Source organism: Colletotrichum paranaense (assembly GCF_030867605.1).
Source record: "Colletotrichum paranaense strain IMI 384185 chromosome Unknown Scaffold_7.1, whole genome shotgun sequence".
NCBI lineage: Eukaryota > Fungi > Ascomycota > Sordariomycetes > Glomerellales > Glomerellaceae > Colletotrichum > Colletotrichum paranaense.
Window position 1 is genome coordinate 486,959 of NW_026848965.1, and position 24,584 is coordinate 511,542.

At 52.4% G+C, this 24,584-nt stretch overlaps 10 protein-coding genes across 10 annotated transcripts; 7 read left to right on the forward strand and 3 right to left on the reverse strand.

Moving 5' to 3' along the window:
- Positions 1–1,198: 1,198 nt before the first annotated feature.
- On the forward strand, positions 1,199–2,238 carry CPAR01_08958 (smr domain-containing protein; the record flags this gene model as incomplete). Its single annotated transcript, XM_060493225.1, has 3 exons — positions 1,199–1,232; positions 1,382–1,488; positions 1,600–2,238. The coding sequence occupies 3 exons, from the start codon at positions 1,199–1,201 to the stop codon at positions 2,236–2,238; spliced, it is 780 nt and encodes a 259-aa protein (XP_060347355.1).
- Positions 2,239–3,070: 832 nt separating this feature from the next.
- CPAR01_08959 (Tim10/DDP family zinc finger) lies at positions 3,071–3,594 on the forward strand (the record flags this gene model as incomplete). Its single annotated transcript, XM_060493226.1, has 3 exons — positions 3,071–3,078; positions 3,171–3,240; positions 3,406–3,594. 3 exons carry the CDS (start codon positions 3,071–3,073, stop codon positions 3,592–3,594), a joined length of 267 nt encoding a protein of 88 aa, XP_060347356.1.
- Positions 3,595–4,287: 693 nt separating this feature from the next.
- On the reverse strand, positions 4,288–9,924 carry CPAR01_08960 (uncharacterized protein; the record flags this gene model as incomplete). The annotated part of the gene is made up of 4 exons (XM_060493227.1): positions 4,288–5,646; positions 5,705–8,824; positions 8,879–9,794; positions 9,854–9,924. The coding sequence occupies 4 exons, from the start codon at positions 9,922–9,924 to the stop codon at positions 4,288–4,290; spliced, it is 5,466 nt and encodes a 1,821-aa protein (XP_060347357.1).
- A 592-nt stretch (positions 9,925–10,516) lies between these two features.
- CPAR01_08961 (indole-3-glycerol phosphate synthase) lies at positions 10,517–12,814 on the forward strand (the record flags this gene model as incomplete). Its single annotated transcript, XM_060493228.1, has 1 exon — positions 10,517–12,814. The coding sequence occupies one exon, from the start codon at positions 10,517–10,519 to the stop codon at positions 12,812–12,814; it is 2,298 nt and encodes a 765-aa protein (XP_060347358.1).
- A 912-nt stretch (positions 12,815–13,726) lies between these two features.
- CPAR01_08962 (uncharacterized protein) lies at positions 13,727–15,178 on the forward strand (the record flags this gene model as incomplete). Its single annotated transcript, XM_060493229.1, has 5 exons — positions 13,727–13,916; positions 14,019–14,231; positions 14,287–14,393; positions 14,480–14,722; positions 14,792–15,178. 5 exons carry the CDS (start codon positions 13,727–13,729, stop codon positions 15,176–15,178), a joined length of 1,140 nt encoding a protein of 379 aa, XP_060347359.1.
- A 1,252-nt stretch (positions 15,179–16,430) lies between these two features.
- On the forward strand, positions 16,431–17,458 carry CPAR01_08963 (uncharacterized protein; the record flags this gene model as incomplete). The annotated part of the gene is made up of 2 exons (XM_060493230.1): positions 16,431–16,605; positions 17,064–17,458. The coding sequence occupies 2 exons, from the start codon at positions 16,431–16,433 to the stop codon at positions 17,456–17,458; spliced, it is 570 nt and encodes a 189-aa protein (XP_060347360.1).
- Positions 17,459–18,683: 1,225 nt separating this feature from the next.
- On the forward strand, positions 18,684–19,316 carry CPAR01_08964 (uncharacterized protein; the record flags this gene model as incomplete). Its single annotated transcript, XM_060493231.1, has 1 exon — positions 18,684–19,316. One exon carries the CDS (start codon positions 18,684–18,686, stop codon positions 19,314–19,316), a length of 633 nt encoding a protein of 210 aa, XP_060347361.1.
- A 210-nt stretch (positions 19,317–19,526) lies between these two features.
- Positions 19,527–20,596, reverse strand: CPAR01_08965 (uncharacterized protein; the record flags this gene model as incomplete). Its single annotated transcript, XM_060493232.1, has 2 exons — positions 19,527–19,906; positions 20,002–20,596. The coding sequence occupies 2 exons, from the start codon at positions 20,594–20,596 to the stop codon at positions 19,527–19,529; spliced, it is 975 nt and encodes a 324-aa protein (XP_060347362.1).
- Positions 20,597–21,382: 786 nt separating this feature from the next.
- On the reverse strand, positions 21,383–22,932 carry CPAR01_08966 (eukaryotic peptide chain release factor subunit 1; the record flags this gene model as incomplete). The annotated part of the gene is made up of 4 exons (XM_060493233.1): positions 21,383–22,522; positions 22,589–22,638; positions 22,706–22,790; positions 22,897–22,932. The coding sequence occupies 4 exons, from the start codon at positions 22,930–22,932 to the stop codon at positions 21,383–21,385; spliced, it is 1,311 nt and encodes a 436-aa protein (XP_060347363.1).
- Positions 22,933–23,844: 912 nt separating this feature from the next.
- CPAR01_08967 (uncharacterized protein) lies at positions 23,845–24,418 on the forward strand (the record flags this gene model as incomplete). Its single annotated transcript, XM_060493234.1, has 2 exons — positions 23,845–24,165; positions 24,221–24,418. 2 exons carry the CDS (start codon positions 23,845–23,847, stop codon positions 24,416–24,418), a joined length of 519 nt encoding a protein of 172 aa, XP_060347364.1.
- Positions 24,419–24,584: the final 166 nt, after the last annotated feature.

The following is a 24,584-nucleotide window of genomic DNA, read 5'->3' on the forward strand; positions in this document are numbered from 1 at the left end:
CGAATAGCAGTGCGTATAGTTGGTGAACGCGCACTAAAAAGTTGGCAGATGGAGCGTTCCCTGCGCGTCGTCCTCTTGCATGTCATGCAGGTACGAAGATGGTGCTCTGCAAGGTCCGTGTAGTAATGAGCGGCACCCTCTTACGATCATCTGCTGTTCCCCTGAAGACTCCCCCTAGTGAAGGTTACCTTTCGCGGAAAATCGTCATTATTCCATCTGGACTTTGGTCGGCTAGTTCGGACGGCGTGTGCTTTGACCTTGGATACTGACGATTGGGTTTCTCCTGTTATGGAGTATTACACAGTAGATGCTGAAGCATCCGGAAAGGAGAAAAACGAAGAAGAAAAAAGAGAACGTGGTGTTCTAGAAGGGCCCACCGAAGCTTTCCGCCCCTGAGCCTGCCTCTTGTGTAACCACCATCTGGCACATCATACAGACGAGCTGGCGTCCAATCCATGACTCCAGCGCTCCTTGGTTGGCCACCGTGGATATCGTCCTCCACTCCGGCTGTTCGAGTTTTGTTTCGGACTGGACTAGATCCTCATGGATCCGGAAAGCTGTGGAACGAAGCCTCTCCGCTGTGTGCTCTAGACGAATACTGTTATGCGGATGATTTGAATTAGGACAGTTGGGAAACGAAGGATATCATTCTACCTTGGGGAGACATACAGAAACCGCGGAACATACGGTAAAGCGCCACCAACCAGAGTACGGGTTCAAGCGATGCCTGTGGCGTTCGCAGCCGCCTGAAGAGTTAGAACGATGTCCAAGCATAGCTTCTGCCCCTGTAGATCACACAAGTCACTTGAGGAGAGCTTGTGCGTCCCCAGAGTTCTGGACACAGAAGACACAGCCACACAGCATAGGAATGGAACCTAGACTGATAGACCAAGATGGGGCGAATGGGTTCGCCCATCATGGAACCGGTCGTATGGCAGAACCGTACTGCACCGGGCAGCCAGAGACGGAAGCCGGACCGGCCAGCACAAGCGTCATCGGCCGGAGCAGAGCCCCGCAATTACGTTGCCGGCACCGAAAAACAAGCTTGCTTAGCGCCGTCATACCAACCTCTCTGCCCGCATCTTGGACGCGAACTTGAAGCTTGTTTTGCTCGCGACCGCATTATTCTTCTTCATTCCTCTGCCAATTCCACCACGGACAGCGTCTTGAAGTCAATTGAGCGCGCAAACGGGCAAACATGTCTATCCCTATGAACCGCCTGGGCGGCCGCGGTAAGCATCTTCGCCATGTTTCGTTTTCGAATCCTCCTGGAGCCATGGCTTGAAATCCGAGACCGCCACAAACAGGCCCGGATCAATACAATGCTGCTGCTCGACATCTGGGGCCCGGACGCGCGCTGACACGAGCATAAATTTTGCAGCCTTCAGCCACGCCGACAACGACGACGACGATACGGAGCGCGAGTACGATCGCCTCCGTGACCTCGCCCGCGAGGAAGCCAACAAACGCAATCAGGCCTTTGAGCGCGTAAGTGGCCCCAGCCTAAGCCTAAGCCCAAGCCGAAGCCTTGTCCGAAACACGTGGTTTTGAGTTTTGTGTGATGCCGCAAGACTAACACCAACCCTCGATGCTCTCCAGTCTCAACAAGCCTACCAGTCGGGCGATGGCGCGGCCGCCAAGGAGCTCTCGAACGAGGGCAAGCGCCACGCGCAAAAGATGGAGGACTACAACCGCCAGGCGTCCGAGTTTATCTTCCGGGAGAACAACGCCGCCGGCCGTGTGACGGGCAGCTGCGTCGATCTGCACGGGCAGTACGTCGAGGAGGCGGAGCGCATCCTCGAGGAGCGCATCCGCGCCGACCGGGCGCGGGGCCAGGAACACTTGCACGCCATCGTCGGCAAGGGAAACCACTCGACGGGCCACGTGCAGAAATTGAAGCCGAGGATCGAGGCCATTTGCCGCGAGATGGGGCTCAAGTACTCGACCGAGGAGAACGCCGGCCGGATCTACATCAACCTCCAGGGCGGGGATGCAACGATGCCGCCGCCGCCTCACACTGGTGGTGGACAGCAACACCACGGAGGCGGCCAGCAGCAGCATCATGGCGGCCAGCAACAGCACCATGGCGGTCAGAACCAGCAGCACGGCGGGCAGACCCACGGTGGACAACAGCAGCACCACGGCGGCCAGAACCAGCAGCAAAACCAGGACGAGACTGGCGACTTGGTCGTCAAGATTCTCAAGAAGCTGGAGAAGGCTTGCTGTATCGTCATGTAAGGGGGTTTTGGTCTCTGTTGTGGCCTTCTCCGCGTGCTCCCCCCTTTATGGCTTTCGGCTGCCGGGACGCATCATTGTATGCGGCCCGGCCTTTTTTTGAACCTTGGATACCCAGCGGACTCAACGTGAAATGGTAATGTCTTCTATTCTTCTGAACCTATGTACATATAGGCTTGATACCCTGGCGAGACGTCATGGATTCGGTCGCTCTGGGATTGGATATAGGGCGACGTGCGTTTTGTCCACGTCAGGATAATTTAAACACATCATTTAAGAATTTTTTGATATAATTGGAACCAATTTCTCGTCCAAGGTGTTTGCTGTGTCTTGAAAGAAATAAACAAACCCGATACCTCCGAAATCTCGAATCAAGATTGGTCTTTTGAATTTGACGGCCGAGGTCAACGCTTCAAAGCTGTGAAGAGAGCCCTCGCCAGTGCCGGATGACAACCAATATCGGCTCGGCATTCAAAGTAGAGCAAAGTCTCCCAGATAAAGGCAGTGACTCTCGCGCATCGGAATTCCCATCGAAGTCTATGTATCTATCCGAGGTGAAGCTCCAAACGAAATCCCGATAGGTTCTTATCGTTATCGGAGCTCCAGCGCTGTCCGATTTTTAGAGATCTGATTGGCCAGCGCTGATCGGGGGTAAGGCAAGCTTGCCTGCCATCTCGTTCGGCGCAGCGCTGCTCTGCTGAGGAAGTGCTTTAACCAAAGAAATTTCAACCATCGTCATCGCCCCCGGAATCAACCACAACTTCCATCACGTACCGCCCGGCCTCGCATATACCCTGTCAACTTTACGAGTTCATCAGATCAATCACATCTCAAAATGGACGCGTAAGCTTTACCCCCCTTGAATAATCCCCTGGAAGTACTAGAGGAACATAGAGATCAGACATAGCGACTAACGCGCAATTCTCTATCACCAGCCTTACCAAGACCGAGGAGGCCCAGCTCCAGCAGAGACTTCAGAAGCGCCAGGTCAAGGAGTTCATGAACGTACGTTTCTCTCTTCAACCTCCCGTTCCGCCATTCACAAAAAAAACAAAAACGAAACAATCCGTTCCTCCGTCTCCCATGTTTCTTTCCTCCTTCGGTCGCTGTTCGAAAAAGCGATAAGACTCCCAAGACCCTGTGGCTAATCCTTTCCCCCCCTTTTTACAGCTCTTTGGCAACCTCGTCGACCACTGCTTCACCTCGTGCATCGACGACTTCACCTCAAAGTCCCTCTCCTCCCGCGAGACCGGCTGCATCACCCGCTGCATCCAGAAGCAGATGTTCTCCCAGCAGCGCCTCAGCGAGCGCTTCCAGGAGCACAACGCCCAGATGACAGCCCAGATGCAGGGACAGTAAATCCACAGTCGAGAAAAAAATCCCAAATGATGTAAAAAAGAGAGAGAAGAGAATGGGCACGCAGAGGGTGTTCGATAGAGCGAGCGCGCGTGCGCGCGTGCTGATGTAACAGTATTCCCAGCAAGGCAGGCGCAGACAAGCCCAGTCGGAGGGGAGAAGGCCCTGGGATTTGCAACATTTACCACACACGATCTCCAAATTAACGAAGCCAGGCGAGTGAGTTGGGACGGACAACCACGAACGAGAAGGGTTTCCTGTATATTACATTATGTTACGTTTTCCTTCCTCTGACCGGTGGTTAGAAAACGTGGCATAGTACCCTTATGCGGGTTTGGAATAAACACCGCTGTATGAAGGGAGAAACGAATGGATAAAATATCTACTCCATGAGCCGTCGAGACCGTTTGATTGTATGCCATCAATTCGGGAGACAAAAATCACAGTGAAAACGGGCGTCATTTTGGTCGTACCCAGCAATCTGCTAGGGGTATCCACAAACTTGATCCTACGTAGACTATGGGATTTCCCAGTGACGATGGCTGGAATAGGTATGACGCACCCACGTTTATCCTACACACTTAAACGCCTAAACCCTTTTGTCGTTGTTCCCCTCCAAATCATTCATTCCCTTGTGGCCGACGATAACCCCTTCGGCTTCATTATTTCTATCTCAACGTCCCTCCTCATCCTTCCTCAAGACTCTTCGAGGTCTTCGCTTAATACATCCCTCACAGCCTCCAACTGCGAGAGGACCTTGCTCTCCAGGACATTTCCTGGCTGGCCAGTCTCATCCGACGCGCCAGTCTTGATGCTCTTCCACTCCACCTCACGCTGGCCCAGCGGCAGAAGTCTGTCGCGCAGCAACTTGCGGCTCGATAACCAGAAGTCGATGTTTTCCAAAAGGGAGGCAGCATCCCATTGGATCTCTGGGATATCACGGTTGTTGGCAGTTCGCAAAGCGGCGATAACTCTTGTCAACAGAGCAAGAGAGTGCACCTCTGATACTGCAAGGAGCGTCACATAGTGCGGCGTCTCTCTCGATGCTGTACGACTGGCGCCAGGTGCCTCGAATCGGTCAACGCTAGACTTGAGAAGCAGAGGGAACTGGTTAAGAACGTAACCCAGTTCAGGCGCAACCGTTCCGCCCAGGGCAGTGAGAAGATTCAGCAATAGGGGCAGAACACCCTTGACCCAGATGCTGTAGCATCGCTGGGGTCCAACAGCTTCCGAGAAGGGAGAGATATTTCCGCGGCGCATAAAGTTGGTGATGCCTGCCGAAGTCAGGTGGCTCAGCAAGCCGTCGCAAGCCATCTGTTCTGCCACCGCCGGCAGGGTAGAGAGCTCCAGCAAAAACAGCAAGCTCAACTCGCCATAGATCGGGTCGCCGTTGATGGAAAGTTTGTCAGCCCAAGAGAAAAGTGATGTCGCTGCGTGCATGGCATCATATGATGCCATAATGTTGAGTACCTGTGTTTGACATTGGTCAATGGTTGGCATGTTGAGACAAGCTTGCAAAATGGCCGTAAGCAGAGCAAGGTCCTCAGGTGCAACGGCAGCCTCGGAATCGTGCACAAGGGCAACGAGAGTTCTGAACCCCTTTGCGACTACTCGGTCGAGAAGGTTCAGAACAGTCTGAGTAAGTGTGATCGAGAAGCCGTCACCTCCGTTCTTCGAGGCTCCCAGGGACTTCTTTTCCGCAGCACTATACGCACGCAGGGTAACATAGATTGCCTTGAGCATCGTGCGGTAGTACGAGATTGATTCCGGGTTGAAGGGCTCCTCGACAGCGCTGATGATGGTGAACAATGTTCCCAGAAGTTGGTTCACATCGTGAGATGAAATGGGACGACCAACGAGACGCTGAACGAGAAGCAAACTCAGATCAGCTCGCTCTTCGACAATCCGCATGAAGATATTCTCTGGGCCTTGGTTGGACCGATTCGCTTCGAGACATTGCTGCGCAACTTGCAACATTTGTCTGGCGATGGTTTCGTTTTCTGCCAGAGAGCTACTAAGCTCAAGAAGCAGGTATTCCCATGCGTGGAACAGCGACTGCGGCAATATTAATACGGGCCGAAAGGGTAGGTGGGTGTCCAGGTGAGAAACTTACAATCTGCGCGTCAACTAGGGACAGGTTGGCGTTGGCAATCCCCATCTCGTTACGAAACCCATTGTTGCGACGACCATGCCAGCCTGGATCGAAGCTCAACATCTCGGTTGCACTCTCCAGATCATAGAAATAGCTTCTACCTAGCTCGCCAGGTCTCAGTGATGTCCTTTTGAAAGCTTCTAACGAAACTCCGGGGTATTTGCTTGTGAAGTTTTTGGCAAAGTTGCTGTGCAGAGAAGTATTGTAGCTCGAAACTTCTACGCCGTCCCTTAGATAGTAGTCTAGGTCGGATACCAGGCTCTTGGCGAATATGTCGGCCCCGCCCATCTGCCGTAAGTGATAGAGCTGCATGGCGAATATCTCGGCAATGTAAGCGGCCATTTTGGCATCTGTGGCAGCCTTAACGGCATCTGTCTTGCTTGTGACAGTAAAGCTACTGAGGTCCTTGACGTAAAGGCGCAGAGAGTCCAAGAAGGACGAGTCTTTTTGCATGGTAAAGATTGTCCAAGGCCAATGGTTCTGAGATGATGCAACGAAATCGAGGATCCTGACTGCCTCGCTTGTTTCCAACTCTTTGATCTTCTTCAGCTTTGCAAAGGCTGTCGCTAGCACCGAGTTGGGCGTCGATGAAGCGTCCTTCTTGACGCCCTTCAGGGCATCTCTGGGCGTCTTGCCTGTCAAGAGACAGTTTGATAGCCACTGCTGGCGGTTCTGCACAATTGTGGAGAAGAATTTCCACGTTGTCTGCACATCCTTCGCAACGAGGAAGGGCTTGTCGAGTCGCGACAAGACTTCGATAAATGACCGGGACAAAAGGGGACCTAGGTATCCCAGAAGGGAAGGAGGATCATCGTGAGCTTTGGCAGCACTCAGCACCAGAGCCTCCAGGAGGAGCAATGCTGGTCGCCGGAATTGCTCGCAGATTGCACATAACCTTGCCAAAATCGATGACGTCTTGAAGAGGTGTTCTTCAAACGTCGCTGATGGTCTGTCCAGGTAGCTCGCAACACGTAGTAAGGTTGTCGTGAATCGCAAAGCGCACGTGAGCTGTTCCTGAGCTGAGGCTAGTCGATCTTGGTAGAATGTTGAGTCGGGGATTTGGAGACCATTGACCAAAGTTGTGAGGAGCGGCTGGAACCTAAGAGACCCTGTTGAGGGCGAGAGGAACGCATCGATAATGTAGGACGCTGCAGGTTCTAAGCAAGCCGCCAGCGTATCCGCGCTATCTTGGTCACCCATCCCGTAGGTGTGCTCGATGATCTGATCCATGACAGGGACAACGTGCCGAATGAGCAGTGCTTTGTGAAGCTCTGATCCGAAGCGCCAAGTTGAGGAGGTCTCAAAGACGTCAACCGCGGCTTGAGCAATTGCGAGGCTGACTTTGCCCAAGACTTTGTCCGCCACGCCGAGCCAAACGTTGTTCGATATCTTCTGCCGTCCAACCAGCTTGTTGCCGGATTTGCGTTGAACAGCGCTGCTCTTGACGCTGTCAATGAGGCTAGAAAAAAGCCGTACAGCCGAAAGCAACAGTTCATATCGGTCTCCAACTAAGTCGAGATTACCGGTGATCTTTGCCAATTTTCCTGCTTGGGCTTCCGAATTGAGAAGTTCGCAACGCGCCAAGTAAGACCAGACTCTCGTGGGGCAAAGCGGCAGGATCGCATGTAAGAATTGAACGCATGAGTTGAGCACTGCGATGCCCTGTCCTTCGGTCGCCTTCTCGTCTTGCATATAGGCATCCATGGTCTCGCAGACAACCGCCACAAGGTCTTTGTTCCCGGAGATTTGCTTACCAATCTCATCCAAAAGCTCTTGTCCCGACTTGAGCGATGTTTCGCCGCTCAAGCCCTGCTTTTCAGACTTCAGTACCTCCGCGCGCAGTAGTGTTGCTAAGAGAGCAATGGTTTCTGCGGTTTCCTCTGGCTGGAACGCATCCAGCTCGCTGCGGTAAGTCTCAGGTGCCAGTTGGATTTCGAGCCTCTTGCCAAGCAAAGCAAGAGCAGAGTGCTCATACTCCAATAGAACCACGCGACCCGTATCCGTCACAAAGCGTCCTACTGTTTCCGCAGGTATCCTAAATACGTCGTCCACCCGAGTTCTGCGATTCCATGCCGTGGCAGGCGTGAAAAGCGGTATGTCTTCGAGTAGATAAAATGTGTTGGTATTGTCCTCCTCCTGGGCTAGCTCGTACTGCTGGTAGTCATCGGGGAGAATGAAGGTAAGTGATGGGGTTTTGCGCAAGAGGTTGACTACCGTGTCCATCCGGTCGTCAGCAACGGTGCAGTTCGCCAAAGTCCTGCAGAGATTGAGGAATGGCAGCAACTCAAATGGATATCGGTTGAGGGCCTGGTGGAAGTAGTATTCGAGTGCAACATCGTCGTGGAGCACCTCGGCCAAAATATCACTTGAGGCGTGCAGCGAAGGCTTCGAAAGGTCCCAATATTGCTGGCCAGCTCCCAGGACCGAAAGGAGAGAGGTGACAGAGTCTGACTGATACCCTACGAGGGGATATGTGGCTTTGAGGAAGTCGACATACGAAAGCCGGATTCTGGAACTCAGAAGTGCCGAGAAGGCTCCGTCACTGGAGGCCCCAATAGCCAGTGCCATCTCGGACAAGACTTCGTAAGCCCGTCCATGCGATGTGACAGCTACTGCCAGCTGCTCCACAACCTGCAAGTCCTTGTCCAAACCCGCATTGGTCAGGAAAATGTCAAATGACTTGCCATCGAGAGAAACAATGCTCCCTGCAGAAAGACGGCGAGCAGTAGTGGGCCGAATCAAGACACCAGCCTCGAAAGTCTCCTGAGATCGCTGGTTCTGTAGCGCATCTCGCTTTTCGATTCGGTCGTGATGCGAATAGAACATGCGGTGGACAACGACGGTCCATGCAAATATGATGGGGCTTTGGCTCTCGCAATCGGCAGTGGCTGCGGCGAGGATTGCATTGTGGACTTGCTCCAATACTGACGGAGCAGTAATGTAGGGGTCCTCGTCTCCGCGATATTCAGGGGCCTCTTCGGCGAGACACTCGATAGATCTTGTAGGGTTCAGGAGCTTGATAGATATGGCTGAGATGAGAGATCTCAGGGGCATGATTAGTGAGGCAATGGCATCAGTCGGCTGTCTGCTGTTAGTCCTGGCTTCCCAAAAAAGTCTGATTCTTGGTGAACTCACCGCGGTAATCCCGTTGAGAAAACCATAGTTATCCATCAAGGAAAACCAATGGCCAACCACCGCGGATGGTACAAAATCGTCGCCGCTGCCATCGACTGACTGAAAGACGACCGACAAGGCGTGTACAACTTCAGTGAGTGCTGTCCGCATCCATTCCAGCTCGATTTCTTCTCCCAGCAGGCTTTTATCTTCCACAACTGCTTCGAGCCCCTCGGCCAGTCGACCAATAGCCTCAGTGACATACTGCAAGTAGGTCGTGAGCAGATTTTCGAGGTATTTGGGACGCTCGTTCGCGGCGATCAACTGAGTTGTCGCGATCGGAAGATCAGCTGCAGAGGCTGGCGGTGAAGGTTGGGTGTAAAGCACGTTCTCCTGCACCAAAGCAGCAGTCATTAGAAAGTGGCGTCTCTCTGCAAGATATGTCTGGAAAATTCGCTGTCGCCTTGACTCCTCTTTCTCGAATTCTGCCCAGATCGTCTCCGCATCCTGGGAGGCACCAGCGATAGGGACGAAAGATGACGATTGTACGTTTGCGACGCCAGAAGCTTCCTGGAGGTTGATTATATCCTGGGAGGAGAGGGTTCCTGTTAGGTGGCTAGCTGGTCGCGACTGGAACTCGATGACTGTCGCGCGAAGCGCAGCAACGAGATTGACCTTGGCATTCTTGCTCAACCACTGCGTATCCTCCTTGATTATTTTGATGTCGAAGTTGTCGTTCGGTTTGGGAGTGACGTGTATAGCGGCGGTCCTCGTCTCGAAGTTCGACTTGGTGTGATCGCTCGGCGGCGCAAAGGCGGTCGACGGATCTTTTATGAGTGCTCGTACGAAATCATCTTGTAAAAACTGTACAACAGCTTCGCTCTTCCGCCTGGAGTCATCTTTGTCCGCCAGTGCAGCTGCGATGAGCTTCCAGGAGCTAGTTCAAGGATCAGTTTTCCGGACAATCAGCAAGTCAACAAACGCAGGTCTACCCACATAATGATGGTGTCTCCATTCAAGCATTCCTCCAGAGGAGGAAAGTATTGACGGTCTGCCACTTGCGCCATTGCCGCAGAGGTCGATTGGGCAGAGCAGTCAAGGTCCAGACTGCATCAGGCGAGGCTGCGATGAGCTATGTTGCCTGAGATGCAAAGAAAGTAAGTGGACGCGCTTGTACGCACTTGGACCCGCGAATGCTTTTGCAGCCTCTCTGCAGGTGGTTGACTGGAGCTCCCAAAAAAAGTGAGCTCAAGTTCCATGGTTTTTCCGGAAGTTGGCGCTAAGTCTGATTCGTCTTAGCGCCCGTTCTAGGCTCAATGCCACAATAGGCAGTCCCGGGCGCCGGGTCGCGATATAGCGGCGGGGCGGCCTGTCAGGGTATATTGCAGTTTGCCTTTAGGTACTTGTGCACTGTATTCTCAGTCGCAATGATCATCAATTAGTACAGTAAAAGTATGCTCTCCGATATACTGTGCTACAATCAACTTTAGTGAGTCGCCGCCTTTTTATCTTCATTTCAACCCGTCCCATTGACTCACCTCATTCAAACCTCGAATGCCATTACCACCGAAGCGATACTTTTCGTGACAAGAGGCATTTGGATTCAGCAAGTCTCTGCTGATTTGACTTACTTTCGGCGGCCCCGGCACAATTTGCAAAATGCCGTCCTTAGATATCATCGATCACTCACCCCAGCATCCGGACCCTTCGCCACCAATTCCCACGGCATCCAACTTGATCTTGATCGACAACTATGATTCCTTCACCTGGAATGTCTACCAATACCTCATTCTCGAAGGCGCGAATGTGACGGTCTTCAGAAATGACAAGATCACGCTGGCAGAGCTGATTGACAAGAAGCCAACTCAGTTGATCATCAGTCCTGGGCCTGGACACCCCACCACGGATTCCGGAGTCAGTCGAGAGGCAATCAAGCACTTCTCTGGCAAGATTCCCATATTTGGTGTCTGTATGGGTCAGCAGTGCATATTTGACGTCTATGGTGGAGAGGTCGGATCCGCAGGGGAGTGGCTTCACGGCAAGACATCCCCTTTGACACACGACGCCAAGGGTGTCTATGCTGGTCTGCGCCAAGGCCTTCCAGTTACCCGTTATCACTCTCTAGCCGGTACACGTGTGACACTTCCGGATTGTTTGGAGGTCACTTCTTGGGTTGCGACAGAGGACGGATCCCCCGGTATCATTCAAGGCGTGCGACACAAGGAGTACACCATTGAGGGTGTTCAGTTCCATCCCGAGAGCATTCTCACCGCAGAGGGCCGGACTATGCTGCGAAACTTTTTGCAACTTCAAGGTGGCACTTGGGAAGAGAACAGCCGGCTCCAGAAGGGCTCCGCGACCAACGGCGCCTCTGCCAAGACGACGTCATCTGCGCCGGCTGCAAGCAAGAAGAACAACATCTTGCAGCAAATCTATGCCCACCGAAAGGCTGCTGTTGCAGCTCAGAAGCTTATTCCCTCGCAAAGACCTGCAGATCTACAAGCTGCGTATGATCTCAATGCCGCTCCGCCTCAAGTCTCCTTCATTGAGCGCCTTCGCCAGACCCCCTTCGATGTGTCCCTCATGGCGGAGATCAAGCGAGCCTCGCCCTCAAAGGGCATTTTCGATATCAATATCAATGCCCCGACTCAGGCGAAGAAATATGCCCTTGCAGGTGCCAGCGTCATATCCGTGCTGACTGAGCCTGAGTGGTTTAAGGGCAGCATCGAAGATCTGAGGGCTGTTAGACAAGTTCTGGACGGTATGCCCAATAGACCAGCGATCCTCCGCAAAGAGTTCATCTTTGAGGAATACCAGATTCTTGAGGCCAGACTTGCGGGCGCCGATACGGTCTTGCTTATTGTCAAGATGCTGGAGACGGAACTGCTGGAGAGGCTGTACAAGTATTCTCTTTCCCTGGGAATGGAGCCGCTGGTTGAGGTTCAGACAGCCGAGGAGATGACGACAGCCTTGAAACTTGGATCCAAGGCAATTGGCGTCAACAACCGCAACTTGGAGAGCTTCGAGGTCGACATGAACACAACAAGTAGATTGAGAAGCATGGTCCCAGAAAATACCATCATCTGCGCCCTGAGTGGTATCAACAGTCACCAGGATGTCATTCTTTGCAAGAACGATGGAGTCAATGCTGTTCTCGTGGGGGAGGCCATTGTCAGAGCGCCGGACACAACCAAGTTCATCAGAGAACTCTGTTCTGGTACAGACGCTGAGCCTGAACCGGTCAAGACCCAACCCCTTTTTGTCAAGATTTGCGGAACAAGAACTCCCGAGGCTGCCCTTGAGGCTGTCAAGGCAGGTGCGGACTTTGTCGGAATTTGCTTGGTTCCAGGTGCGAAGCGTTGCATATCCGATGAGACTGCTTCCGCCATCTCAGAAGCGGTACACACCTTCGTACCTACCGCCACACGTACAACAACGAGCATCCCTACGAAATCTGCTACAGATTACTACACTGCGTCTGTCGCCAGACTATCGAGCTCGCGTCCGCTCCTCGCAGGTATCTTCCAGAACCAGCCACTAGACGAGGTTCTCGAGAAGCAGAAGCGTTTCAACCTGGACATTGTCCAGCTTCACGGCAATGAGCCGGTTGAGTGGGCCAACCTGATCCCCGTACCTGTTATTCGGGCTTTCAAGCCGAGCAACGTTGGCATCGGGAAGCGAGGCTACCACACCATTCCTCTGCTTGATTCGGGAGCTGGCTCAGGCAAGCTCCTTGACGTCTCCAGTGTCAAGGATATCTTGGCAAAGGATCAGGAGCTGCAAGTCATTCTTGCTGGCGGTCTCAACCCCGACAACGTGCTCGAGGCAGTCAAGGCTGTTGGGGAGTTTGGTGACCGTATCGTAGGTGTTGATGTGAGCAGCGGAGTGGAGGAGGATGGCAAGCAGAGCTTGGAGAAGATTAGAACGTTTGTCAAGAATGCGAAGGGCTTTAGATAGAGAGTTCGTGAAATGAGAAAGTGCCTAAGACTCTGTCAAACGATCCAATCGAAGACTGTGATATTTGAATATCTGGACTTGAGCTCTGCCACAAAGCCCAGACCTTGATGTTAGCGAATAGTCCTGTCCATGATTCCACATCCTCGCATGACCCAAGACTGCTCTGAGATATGTGAGTAAGTTGAACTTGTGATTATAGATTGTCAGTTTGCGCTATCCGCTTCTGTTGGATCAATATTCTGCCTTCAGCTAGATAAAAGGGCGGATATCGACGATACTCAAGATGCCATAGGTTCTCATGAGATCGATGTTTGTCGCATTTCCAGATTTGTATTTTGGATGCCATATCAAATTGATTTCTTGGAATAATTCGGAAGGCATGGTGAGACTTCGCATCTCTCGCGCCTTCCTCCCAGTCTTTCGAGTGCTTCTCCATTTGTATCCTCCCTCCTTCCTTCCCTACTGCCCAGGTTCATTCCTTTACTTCCTCGAATCTCTCCGTATAAAACAGCCACCCTTTTCCCACCAATTCTCTCTTCCACCCCTTCACCCTTTCTACACCCTTTCTACCTCGCTCACAGTCTTAGATCGGCCTCTTGATACCCATTCTTTACGCCAACACTTCACCCATTCTACCTCACTCACAGTCTCAAACTGACCTCTTCACACTTTCATCGTCAGCATTGGAGACCCTTCTTGCTCTTACCAACTGAGAACGCCCTTTTACCTTTCTCCCACCCAGTCTTAATCCAGCTCTTCACCCTTCTTACCTCGCTTGAAATCCCAAGTCGCTCTTGCCTCGTCTTCGTCAGCAGCATCACAGACTTTGCTTCTCTTATCCCGTTGTCACCAAGTGAGAATTATTCTTCTCAAGCTTCACTTGCAACCATCGACCAAAGTTCATCCTTCACAATGGTTCGAGCAATCTTCAATGAGATGGTCATTACCGCTGCTGGAGACTTTCCTAGTGGTTGCTCCAGAGAGCAGATGGTCCAGTGGGTTAAGATGCGCAAAGGCAAATTCTCACGTCATTTGGACGAGAAGACGACCCATCTGCTATTCACCGATGAGGAGTTCAAGTCCAAGAACAAGCCCCACCGAAGTAAGGTCACCTTTCTCTTCATAGAACATTTTTCCCCCTTCATGTTTCATGCCTTTCCTTTTGTTCCTTGCCCAGAAGCTAATTGTTTTTGTTATCTCTCAGTCAAAGAAGCAGAGAGAAGAAGCAAGACGAAGGGCGCGAAGAAAATTCACATTGTGAGCTGGAGTTGGTTCACCAATTCTTGCCGCGACAACGTGAAATTCGCAATGAGGGAATACAAATACGATGCCATGAAGATCAAAGAGAAGAAGGATGCCAAAGCGGAGATCGAAAGGGCCCGGGCTGCAGCGTCTGCTTACAGGTGGATTCGTCCTGGTCAGTGAAGATTCATCAATCCTATTGCTTGAACACCGTTGACGTATCAATCCAGAAATGTACAGTGTCGCCAAAGACCTGACCTCCTTCGAGTACAAGGTTGATCTCTTCCGATCGTCTGAGAATGAGGATGGAACTCTGCACGAGAAGTACGAACTCTACGTAAGTCACAAGCGTTTATCCTTTCTGACTGGCTATCACAAACTTGAAATCGAGTCCTAGCTGACATGTGGTGCTTAAAACTCAAGTTCTTCCGGTCTCATTCCTCTAGGCCGCACTTGTACTGGTTTGGCGCAAAGCTTTTCCATAAGAAGGACAACGGCAAGTGGATTGAGCGCGGCATTGAGCGCCCGAGTCCCTGTTGCTCATCCTTCCGGAACGAGTACGACAGATTCAGAAAGTTCTTCGAGCTGAAGACCAAGATTCGCTGGGCAGACAGGGTCGCCAGAGCTGGAACCCAAGAGAAAACTGCGTTCAGTTACTCCCCTCCGGTAAGATCATCCTACCAATCAAATTGAGGCTCGAAATATTAATCAACACTTGCTAACAATGAACCTTAGACTGGTGGAAGACCCGTGGGTTGCAGAATGGTCGGTGCACTTTACAACAAGGCGCTCAGAAGCAACAAGAAGATGCTTCGACGCTATGCTGAGCTCTTTGGAGACGAGTTGCCGTCCGACATCCAGATCGAAGACGCGTGCAATGTCGTCTTGAAGGACATCATCGACGAGGTTTGCGCAACCCCTGAGATTGATGCCAAAGACGAGAATGGAGTCAACGAGATGATCATGGCCAAGATGACCCTGGGCCCTGGCAAGAATGAAACTATCGACTCTGATATGGAGGGACACGCTGAGACCGATATTCTTTCCGATCCTGGCGACATGGCTCAGTCTTCTTCTGAGATTGAAGATATCGTCATGGAGAGTCACGATGAGGGCCTTTAGACGGGCCGTTGACAGAGCTCGACAGTAACTCACTTACCTAGAATACTGGGTTTATTGGGACCTCGTCTGGTGCAGACGACATTACAGGTGTATAGCCCCATGGGGTAATTGGCAGCCTTACTGATGAGATTGCGGATGCCCTTGATGTAAGTCTGCAATAAGCAACAGCATAGTGAGTTAAACTTGAGCAACTACTCCACTGGCCAGCTACTTACCGTTCTTCAGATGCATCTGAGAAGAGACATCTCTCTTCTTTCTGGGATTTCGAGGTAGCTTTTTTGGGCGAGATTTTCGGCAATGGTTTTGAGCTTGGACGACAGACGGGAATGGCTTTGCATTTCGATTCCTCTTTTCACCATGGACTTCTACATGGAAAGTAGCAAGAAGAGGCCCACAGCTTTTATTCAAGGTTAAATAATACCTTGAGAAGACGAGAGCGTGGCCGACTTGATTAGATCCAAGCAATAATAAATGGTTTCTGCAGCTTAAGCTTTGATTTCCTGTTGTAGTACATGTGGAAATTGGAAGAAATCCCGGGTGATTAAACCCTTTCAGTACACGAACCAGTCGGTCTTTATTTCTGAGCGATAGCTCTTGAGTTTGTGAGAATCCATGTTAGATATATGGGTATCTTTCGAGATGTCATGGCTGGGATCTCTCCACTCGAGATCCCGTCATGTCGGGACGAATGTCTCAGCGGCTCTGATCAAACTAATAATTGGTTGTTTTTGTTGTGGCCAAAACTCATGTGGCTGAAGGAGCTTAGATGACCACTCAAGTGCCCGCGGAGGGCCGATCTAGTAGCTTGCAGATAGCAGGTCAGACTTATATGAGATGCTACGTTCTAGACGCAGTAAGATGGGAATCTGCCCTATTACCCCTGGCAATTGACGCCATGGGATCGACACTGCCTCGTACTCATTGGACGACGACTTTCAAGCTGGTCAATTAGGAAGAGGCTGAGTATGAGACAGAAACACCAATCAACCGTTGACGATCAATTCTCACTCAACCTAGGCCCGCGTGTGTCAGATCCCTTGAGACACATAGAGAAAATGGGGTCTCCGCTAGAACTGCACAGGCCCTTCGCTCCCTTTCTCGTCGTCATTCCTCGAGAATCAGATGCGAAGTTTTACATCGGACACTGATTCCTGGCTCAATCAAGGATTTGAGGAGAGTCTCGGTGGACTTAACCATGTTGCTTCCTTATTCACTAATCACGTTGGCGGGTTTCTTGCCACTCACCTTCGCCATGAGCCTCGAAGGGCGACCTCCCCAAGAAACGCTCGCGATGGGTTTCCCAGAGCACGGCGCTGGACTTTCCCCGGCACCAACGACAGCTCCTAGCGAGGAGTCGAGGCAATTGATGCTCGAAGCCAGAAGTCTACCCCCCAATGCCTGTGGAGTTCGTCGCCTTGATAATGGAAGTAAGTCTTGACCCATGGCTCCTGCGATTCACAGAGCTGGCTGACGATATATTCCTTGCTGTCAGCTTTCGAGACATTCTCTTGCGTCAGCAACGATTGCTACAGCTCGGGACCATGGTTCGGATGTCGCAACGTCCTCAAGACAGAATGTTTTGATGGGAACGCGCCTGTTTGCCAGCAGACAACGTCATCTCTAGGCCAGAAAGCGCTTTGCTGGTATGTCTTTTCGTGATCTTTTTCATTGAACACGTCCCGAAACTAGACATACCGGAGCCACTGGTCTCATTCGTGCCTCCGGAGTTCGATAAGTTCAAGTGCTAACTGATATCCAAGCACTCGATCAGGTCCGAGCCAGTTACCGTATTGCCTGACACTCCTGAGGCCTGACGACTCAGGACAAAAAACATGGCTCCGATGCGGCGATCCTGCCTACAGTGGACAAAAAATCATGGTAATAGGTACCGAGTCCGACGACCCAGACGCGACCAGGACTGTAGACCCTTCGGACACTGCAACAACCACGCCACCTCCGTCCGGATCATCCTCGAACTCGACAGGTGCCATCGTCGGAGGCGTGGTCGGTGGGGTGGCCGTGGTAGCCATAGCCGTCTGCGTCATCGTCTGGTTGGTATTGCGGCGGAGGAAACGCTCGAGGGAGGACGGGTGGCATATTCCTTTGACGCCAGGCTCTCAATTGCAGCACACTCAGCCATATTACTCTCAAGCTGGGTATGAGGAGCATGATGACCCTTCCAAGGCGCAACGCGGGCCGATGACCTCGCCCACACCTCTTGTTGAGGTGCAGGGAAGCAACGTGATCGACAACCGAAGACCGGTGGAGCTAGGAACTTGAATCCCCCGAAAATGAACTAGGTGTTCATGTGTCTACGCTTTGGGGGGCATGGGATTATTCTTAAACATAGAGCGGTGGCGTAAGGAGTTGATCAGTGGGTTGATTTCTTTCATCATATATTATGCTTACCAATCAAATACATTGGGAGATTGCTGGATCAAGCCGAAATACAATCCTGAGGGAGCTTCAGAGCATGCCGGTATGTTCTTATCTTAAGTTGTCTTTATCTCTTATGAATTCTCATGGCGAATTCTGCCAAGAATGGATCTAGTAACATAATCCCCATTCATATGAGCCCTCATCCTTTGCGATTCCCTTCACCGGCTTGATATAAACCTAGTAGATGCACTTGAGCTCAATTATATGCAAAAGTGGCCAGGGTCCTTCGCTCCCGGCTGCCCACGTTGGCGCTGGCAGTTTCTCGTATTTGGGACTACTTCGCCAACACACATGCTTCAAACATAGGCCGCTGGTGTTGACGGGCGAACCACGTCTCACACAATCTTAGAGAACCTGCCTCACTTTGAAGGTTACACAATACGGAAACTTGCTTCCAGATCTTTGCACAGTCCTCCAAATAGACGACTCAGAACAAGAATAGGGGTCCAAGCTGGTTTCTCTGTTTCCTGGTGACTTCAACTTTTTAAGACCACCACATTCCCGTCAATGGAGTGTACCACTTCCACCACTCTTCTCATAACCTTGCCAGACTGCCTTGTATCTATCTCGGAGTAGTGATGAACTCTTCCTTCCTCGTAGCCATTGCTGCGGCTATCTGGCTACGCCTGGTACTCGCGGAGCCTCAACACTTGAATGGAAATTCCATACCACGTCCAACACTGGCACCGAACTACGACAAGTATAGGGCAGCCCCAACAACAACTTTGACACCTAGAAACAACCTCAATCTACGGGCAGAGGCATTGGAACCTCGAGTACTGCGCATCAATACATGCGGGATCGTAACACTTCCTTGGAGTAAGTCTTCAAACGCCCCTCTAGAAGTCAGCCAGCATAAGAAGTCGAATACTGACATAAATCAAACAGCTACATTCCCTCTAGCATGCGAATATCCGCAACCGTGCCAAACAGACAATGGCTATATGAAGTGCGATAATATCGTTGGACGTACATGCTACGATGGCACAGCTACTGAGTGTAGATCCAAGGTTGATCTCAATACCCGCTGTTGGTACGGTCACATTATGTCTTATTTCAAGAGACAATGGCTGATATCTACCTTTCTAGCACGAGTTCGGATGATCAATGGCTCCCAACCTGCGTGACATATTACAAAGAAATCGACAGGGATAACTGGGTATCGCTCCTCGATTGCCAGTGGAAAGCACACAGCGGTCGAACGAGCTTAGACTTCGTCCCGGCGTCGATCGAGGACAACTTCCTTCGCGGCGCCCAAACAGCGCTGGCTTCGGCTGATTCCACAATCACTCTGATGTCTTCCACATCGGCCTCCGCCTCCGCGCCAGCTTCACCATCGCCAGCGAGTTCTTCGTCCAACATACCTACAATCGTAGGCGGTGCCGTTGGAGGCTTAGTAGCGGTGGTCATTGGAGTCTGTGTGGTTGCATGGCTTCTCATACGGGAGAAGCGAGCGTCGAGAGCCCAGGATGCCTTGTCTCCGTCGCAGGATCCGACACAGAGCGCTCAATTCTCAACTCTGCCGGAGGTATCTGTCCCTGAGAACCACCTGCCTCTCTATCCCGGGGCTGAGGAGCGACATAAGTATCAGTCAGTGTCCGCAGCCCCGCCATCCGTTCTCAGTGAGGCGCTTCTGGCGTCTTCTCCGTCGCCGAGACGCACTATCAACGTTAATGATACCCCTGTTGAGCTCGAGTGATAGATGTAGAGGCACACAGAAGTTCTGTCCACGGTATTCCAGGCTTGTGGTGTATAATGTATCTGACTTAATGATATAATTAGGCACGTGGAGGATAGCAAGGGGTGATTTTCATTCAATAATGTACTCTTAGTTACTTTCTTACAAGTAATCATCTACACGCGCCATCGCTTGAAATGCTTCAGCATAAGTCCACGCCGATGCTCAACATCACACGCCATCGACGGTCGTAGCAGTCCCCTTGACCGCCATCCCTCCATCATCACCCTCAATCCAAACATCCCACTTCCTCTCCCCTTCACTCGCCTCCTTCTCTCGCAGGCAAAGCTTCATCTCCCGACCGCAGTACAGCGGCGCCAGGTTCCGGTACCCGTACCAGCGCACGCTCTGCCCTTTGCCCTGCCTGTTCAAGAACGCGAGCACCAGAGCCAGCGACAGAGGCCCGTGAACCAGCGTCGCGGGATGGCCCTCTTGCGCAGCCCACGCCGGGTCCAGATGGATCGCGTGCGCGTTGTACGTCAGCGCGCTGAAATTGGTGAGGAGGTTCTGTGTCGGCGTCAGAGTGAGAGACGCTGTCGGCTTATGCGGCGCTAATCCAGTCTCAAACGTCAGTACTTTTCTCGTTCTCCAAACTCTCTTCCACGGCTTGGAATGAAGACTGAATTTGCTGCTGACCGCCGCTCACCTTTCAAACTCCGCCGGGCCGGAGCAGAAACATCAACATCAGGAAGGAAAGCCAACGTCCTCCTCTCCTCAACCGCCGGTCCGCTCTCACCACGACCAGCAGCAGAAGATGCCCCATACCGCCGCCACAACTCGACCCACACCCGGCCCTTCTCGGCCCTCACATCCTCCACGCTCTCGACGCAGCCGACCCGGCGCCCATCCAGACGAAGCACATCCTCCCAGCCCTCTCGGAACCGGACCTCGCCGCCCGCCCAGAGCCGGCGCGTAAAGGGCGCCCCGGGGCAATGGTCTGGGTCAGTGCCGTCCGGCATCAGCCATGAGGGCGGCGATTGGAGGGGGAAATAGGCCAGGTGGTGGCCTTGCGGCAACGGACTCGCAGGTCCGGAGGATGGTGGGTACTTTGGTGGATAGTCGGCGGACGAGGTGAAGATGTCAGCGAACAGGAGGTTAAGGAGATGGGAGGGCGTCGGGGAGAGGTGGTCTGGGATCTCCTTGCTGGTGTGCAGGATTTTGGCGATTCCTGCCTCTATCGATGAGGATGCATTCTGAGTTGCAAATCCCCGACGAAGGGTGTTGAGGAGCAGAGGCCTCATGTTGAAGTTGGCATTGGCGACTTACACGCCTCAGTGAGTGGGATGTTATGAGACTGAGTTGGAGGTCATGAATATGCATATAACCAGTTGATAGGTCATAGTCGCATATCGGATAAAGATGCCTGTGTGAGAGTGCGGCCCCAAGTTGACTGTGCCTTAAGGGGGAGACGAACTGGGAATGTACACTAGGAAAGTCATTGTTTAATGAGGACAAGGGCTGCTCTCATGGGTTACCCATCTAGGTGTAAGGGCTGAGGTGGCAAGTCACACAAACACGGTAGTCCTTGTGGCACAGAAACATCATTCACGCTTAATGAACAGGCTCGAGCGAGCCTGAGAGGACTGAGTAGGCATTTAATTTCATTTTCATTCTATCTAGTCGCGATCAACAAGCGGTCGCCTCCCGACCGCTCTTGAGTGTCCTCTGTCTGTGAGAGGATCATCTGGTGCCCATGTTAGTTGCACAGCTCCAGCAGTGGCTGAAAGGATGGTCTCACATGTAGACTAGGTCTCAACTCAAGAGGCCTTCATAACAGACCGAAGCGGGCTCGGGCGCGCCACTTGGTGGGTGAGGTGAGCCGGGCTCATCGGGCTCCTGTCTGCAAGGAGCTGATGGGCGACGTTCGGCTTGGGCGCGGGCGCGGGCTGCGACGCTGTGCGCGCGGATTCCTCTTCGCTGTCATGCTTCAGAGACGGTACTTGAGTCGATCCCTCGTTCTCGAGGGCCTCGGTTGGTCAATCTAGGATGGTCAGTTTCTTGTAGTTGGCAGATAGGGTACTGGAAGGTCACAAACCGTCGTAGTAGTCATCGTCGTCATCAACCTCAGCCAACTGCTCGAAGTTCACCTTGTAGCGGAGAATGCCACCGATACCACCAAAGCCCTTGACGAACTGGTTGCCCTCGGTGGAACGGTCAGAGACAAACTCGAGGTTGGTACCGAAGTCCTTGTAGTGCTCTGCAATCCACTCAAGGAAGGATTCTTGGGTAACGACTTCCATCTCCTGGCCAGTCTCCTTGTCCATGAAAATAGCACGGTCACCGGTTTCCTGCTGCTTTGTAGTGTGCAGCAGGTGCTCGGTGCCCTGGCTGTCCTTGAGCTTCCAGCGGGTGATCTCCAAGTTCTCGAAGACGATCAGAACCTCCACAGCGCCCAACTCCAGAGCCTTGAGGGTATCCTCAATACCGTAGCAGACACGACCGGTGTCCTGGCTGATCTCCTCGAAGTACTTTCCGATGAGCTTCTTCTCCTGGATGAACTTGACGTTGCCGAGGGTCTCGGAAGAAAGCTCGATAGCCTGGTTGAAACCGTTCTCACCACCATAGGAAACGTCAACAACCTTGATGACCTTGGTGGCCAGACGGTTATCGAACAGGTCGGAGGCGTTGAGATCAGTCTTGAAATCGGCAGAACCAGCCAAAATCAGACCAGCGACGTTGGGCTTGTCATTGGTAATGAAGTTCTGGACGGCCAACTCGGCAACCTTGCGGACATAGTTGTGACGCTTCTCCTCACGAAGACGGGCGAAACGAAGAGCGGATTGACCACCACGACCGTGCTTCTTGGGAAGATCGACAGAGAACTTGTGAACAACTTCTCTGGTGTTTCCGGAAAGGGTTCCGAAAAGGGCTCCGTTACCGTCCATAATGATGAAACCAAACTTCTGATCCGACTCGAGAAGCTCGGCCAAAGCCTCTGTGTGGAACTTGTTGTCACAGAGGTAAAGGGAGGTGTTGATGGGCTTGAAAGGCTCAAAGTCAATGTTGACCTTTCTCTCCTTGCCTTCCTGGGTCAAGATTTCACCACAGTAGACAACCAAGCCGTTGGGAGGGACCTTATTGTACAGCTTGAGACGCTGCTGGGTCGAGGTAATGGCTGAAAGCACGGACTGTCTGTTGACTCTGGACTTGATGTTTGACGCAGTTCCCTGTATAAAGTCTCATTAATACCGGTCCGGCTTGAATGGTGTGCGATTGTCGCAGTCGTAACGTACGTATTCTTCAGCCAACATCTTGGCGGCTCGGGAAATCTGATCCTTGGGAGCTGTGGTGGGGTGTTAGTCGAACCCGGCATCGGCGACGGCATGGCGGTCGGGAAAAAAAAAACGTACGAATGATGAGCGAGATCATGGAAGTGCCGTTACCACGAGCGGCCTCGAGGCGCTTGATCAGCTTCTTGACCTTCCATATCTCGATCTGTGTTGCACCCCATAAAGGGAATCGTCAGCCTGCATGCTCGGAGCGCGGGGCAAAAAAGGAGGGGCTCCGAGGCCACGATGTAGGAATACGGGAAAAAACTCACGTTCTTCTCGGCCTCGTTCGCCTGGGGGTCCGACATCTTGAATGAGGGTAATTAAGGGACTCGAGGAACGACAAAATGAGGGAACGCGTTCGCGTGACGGTGAGGGATTTGTCGTCGACGTCGCGCGGTTCTCCGGGCGGGAACGATGCGTTGCGATGCGGTCGGGTAGTTGCAAGGAAAGAAAAGTTGGTGCTCCACGTAGGTAGGTCGATTTTTTGTGCTGTCACCGTGGAGCGCACCAGGATCCGGCTCTGGCTGGGTGTACGCCCAAAACCGGGTAGGGCGCTAAACCGCAAGCGAGTCATAGGGTGCCTACAGCCTGGCCACTCTAAATTCTAGCCACTCATCTCCCAGCTTTCACACGTACCACCATGTTTTGCTGGAGCCGCCCGCCCCATGGTTCATCTTCAACGCCGTATGTCTTTGGAATTTAGGCACTTCAGACACTCATTACACTGGACTCTGACTATCGCAATGACTATCGAGTGAGTCACTGAGATAGACACCCTCAGATATCTATGTAATATTATTCGGCGATGTCTTGCAGGATAAGGTAGGCAGGCTGCAGCCCGTTTAAAAAGGCACAATGTAAGGCAGGTTGTGAGACAAAGCCAATGTGCTGTATTAGTTGCCCATTCAACCCCACTCGATCTTGTGCCGCTAAAAGTTGGGCCACTGAATTTCTGTGTGCCGTCCGGATATCGCTTTCTTTGGGCGGAACGGCCGATGACCTCAGCGGTGGATCCGCCATGCAAGTAAGGGTGCATAGGATCATCCCGTGTGCTGGATTAATGAATGACCAATGACCATGCAACTAACGAGCTAACTTTATCGCAACCTCCTAACGCGCCCATACCCGTCCCCGCGAGAGCTTCCCGAAGTCGCAGCTCAAGCCACTACCTGCTGTAGCTCCTGTTCGTCATACTTACACAGCGCCAGACTCGCAACATGGCTTCCTCCGTACCCATCCAAATCGCAGAGACGATACAGACAGCCCACATCAACCGGGCACCCTCCCCGAGCCACGACCTCAATCCCTCCACAGCAGCCTCCGAAAAGGAGCCAGTGACATTAGAACCCGTCCCGACTCAGGACGATCTCGACGATGATGAGCTCGACGACTACATTCCACGCAGTGTGGTGAACCCGAAGCCGCGTACAGCAAAGCTTCCACCCATGCCCGACCTGCGTTTCGAGCAGAGTTACCTCAACAGCATTTCCAAGGCCGATACCTGGGGGCGGGTGGCGTGGATCACCGCAAGGGATCAGGTAGGTTGCTCGGGTGCAGCGGGCGGCGGGGTGATTCAGTACTGATCTGATGTAGGTGATGATACCCCTGATACAAGGCGTCGTTTACAACTTGTTCCTCATCGGCTGGCACCACTGGAACAAGAATGCTCAGGTCCACGGCAGTTCGATAGGTGCGAGGGTCCGGAGGTGGTGGTATGGCGTGAATAACTGGCAGCTGCCCCCGCAAAAGAGCTCAAACTGGAGGACGGCATTTACAAAGAAGGAGCTGTGAGGGACTGGAACACACAGCATGAAAGGGTCAGGAAACATGATTGGTGTGGTATCTGTACATCTAAAATCGAAGCAGAGTGTCTCTGCAAGCCAGGTACTTTTCAGTACCGCTGCATCTCGTGATGCGCGTATCCCCCGAGAGTACTAGCCGTAGTACCGTCTATGAA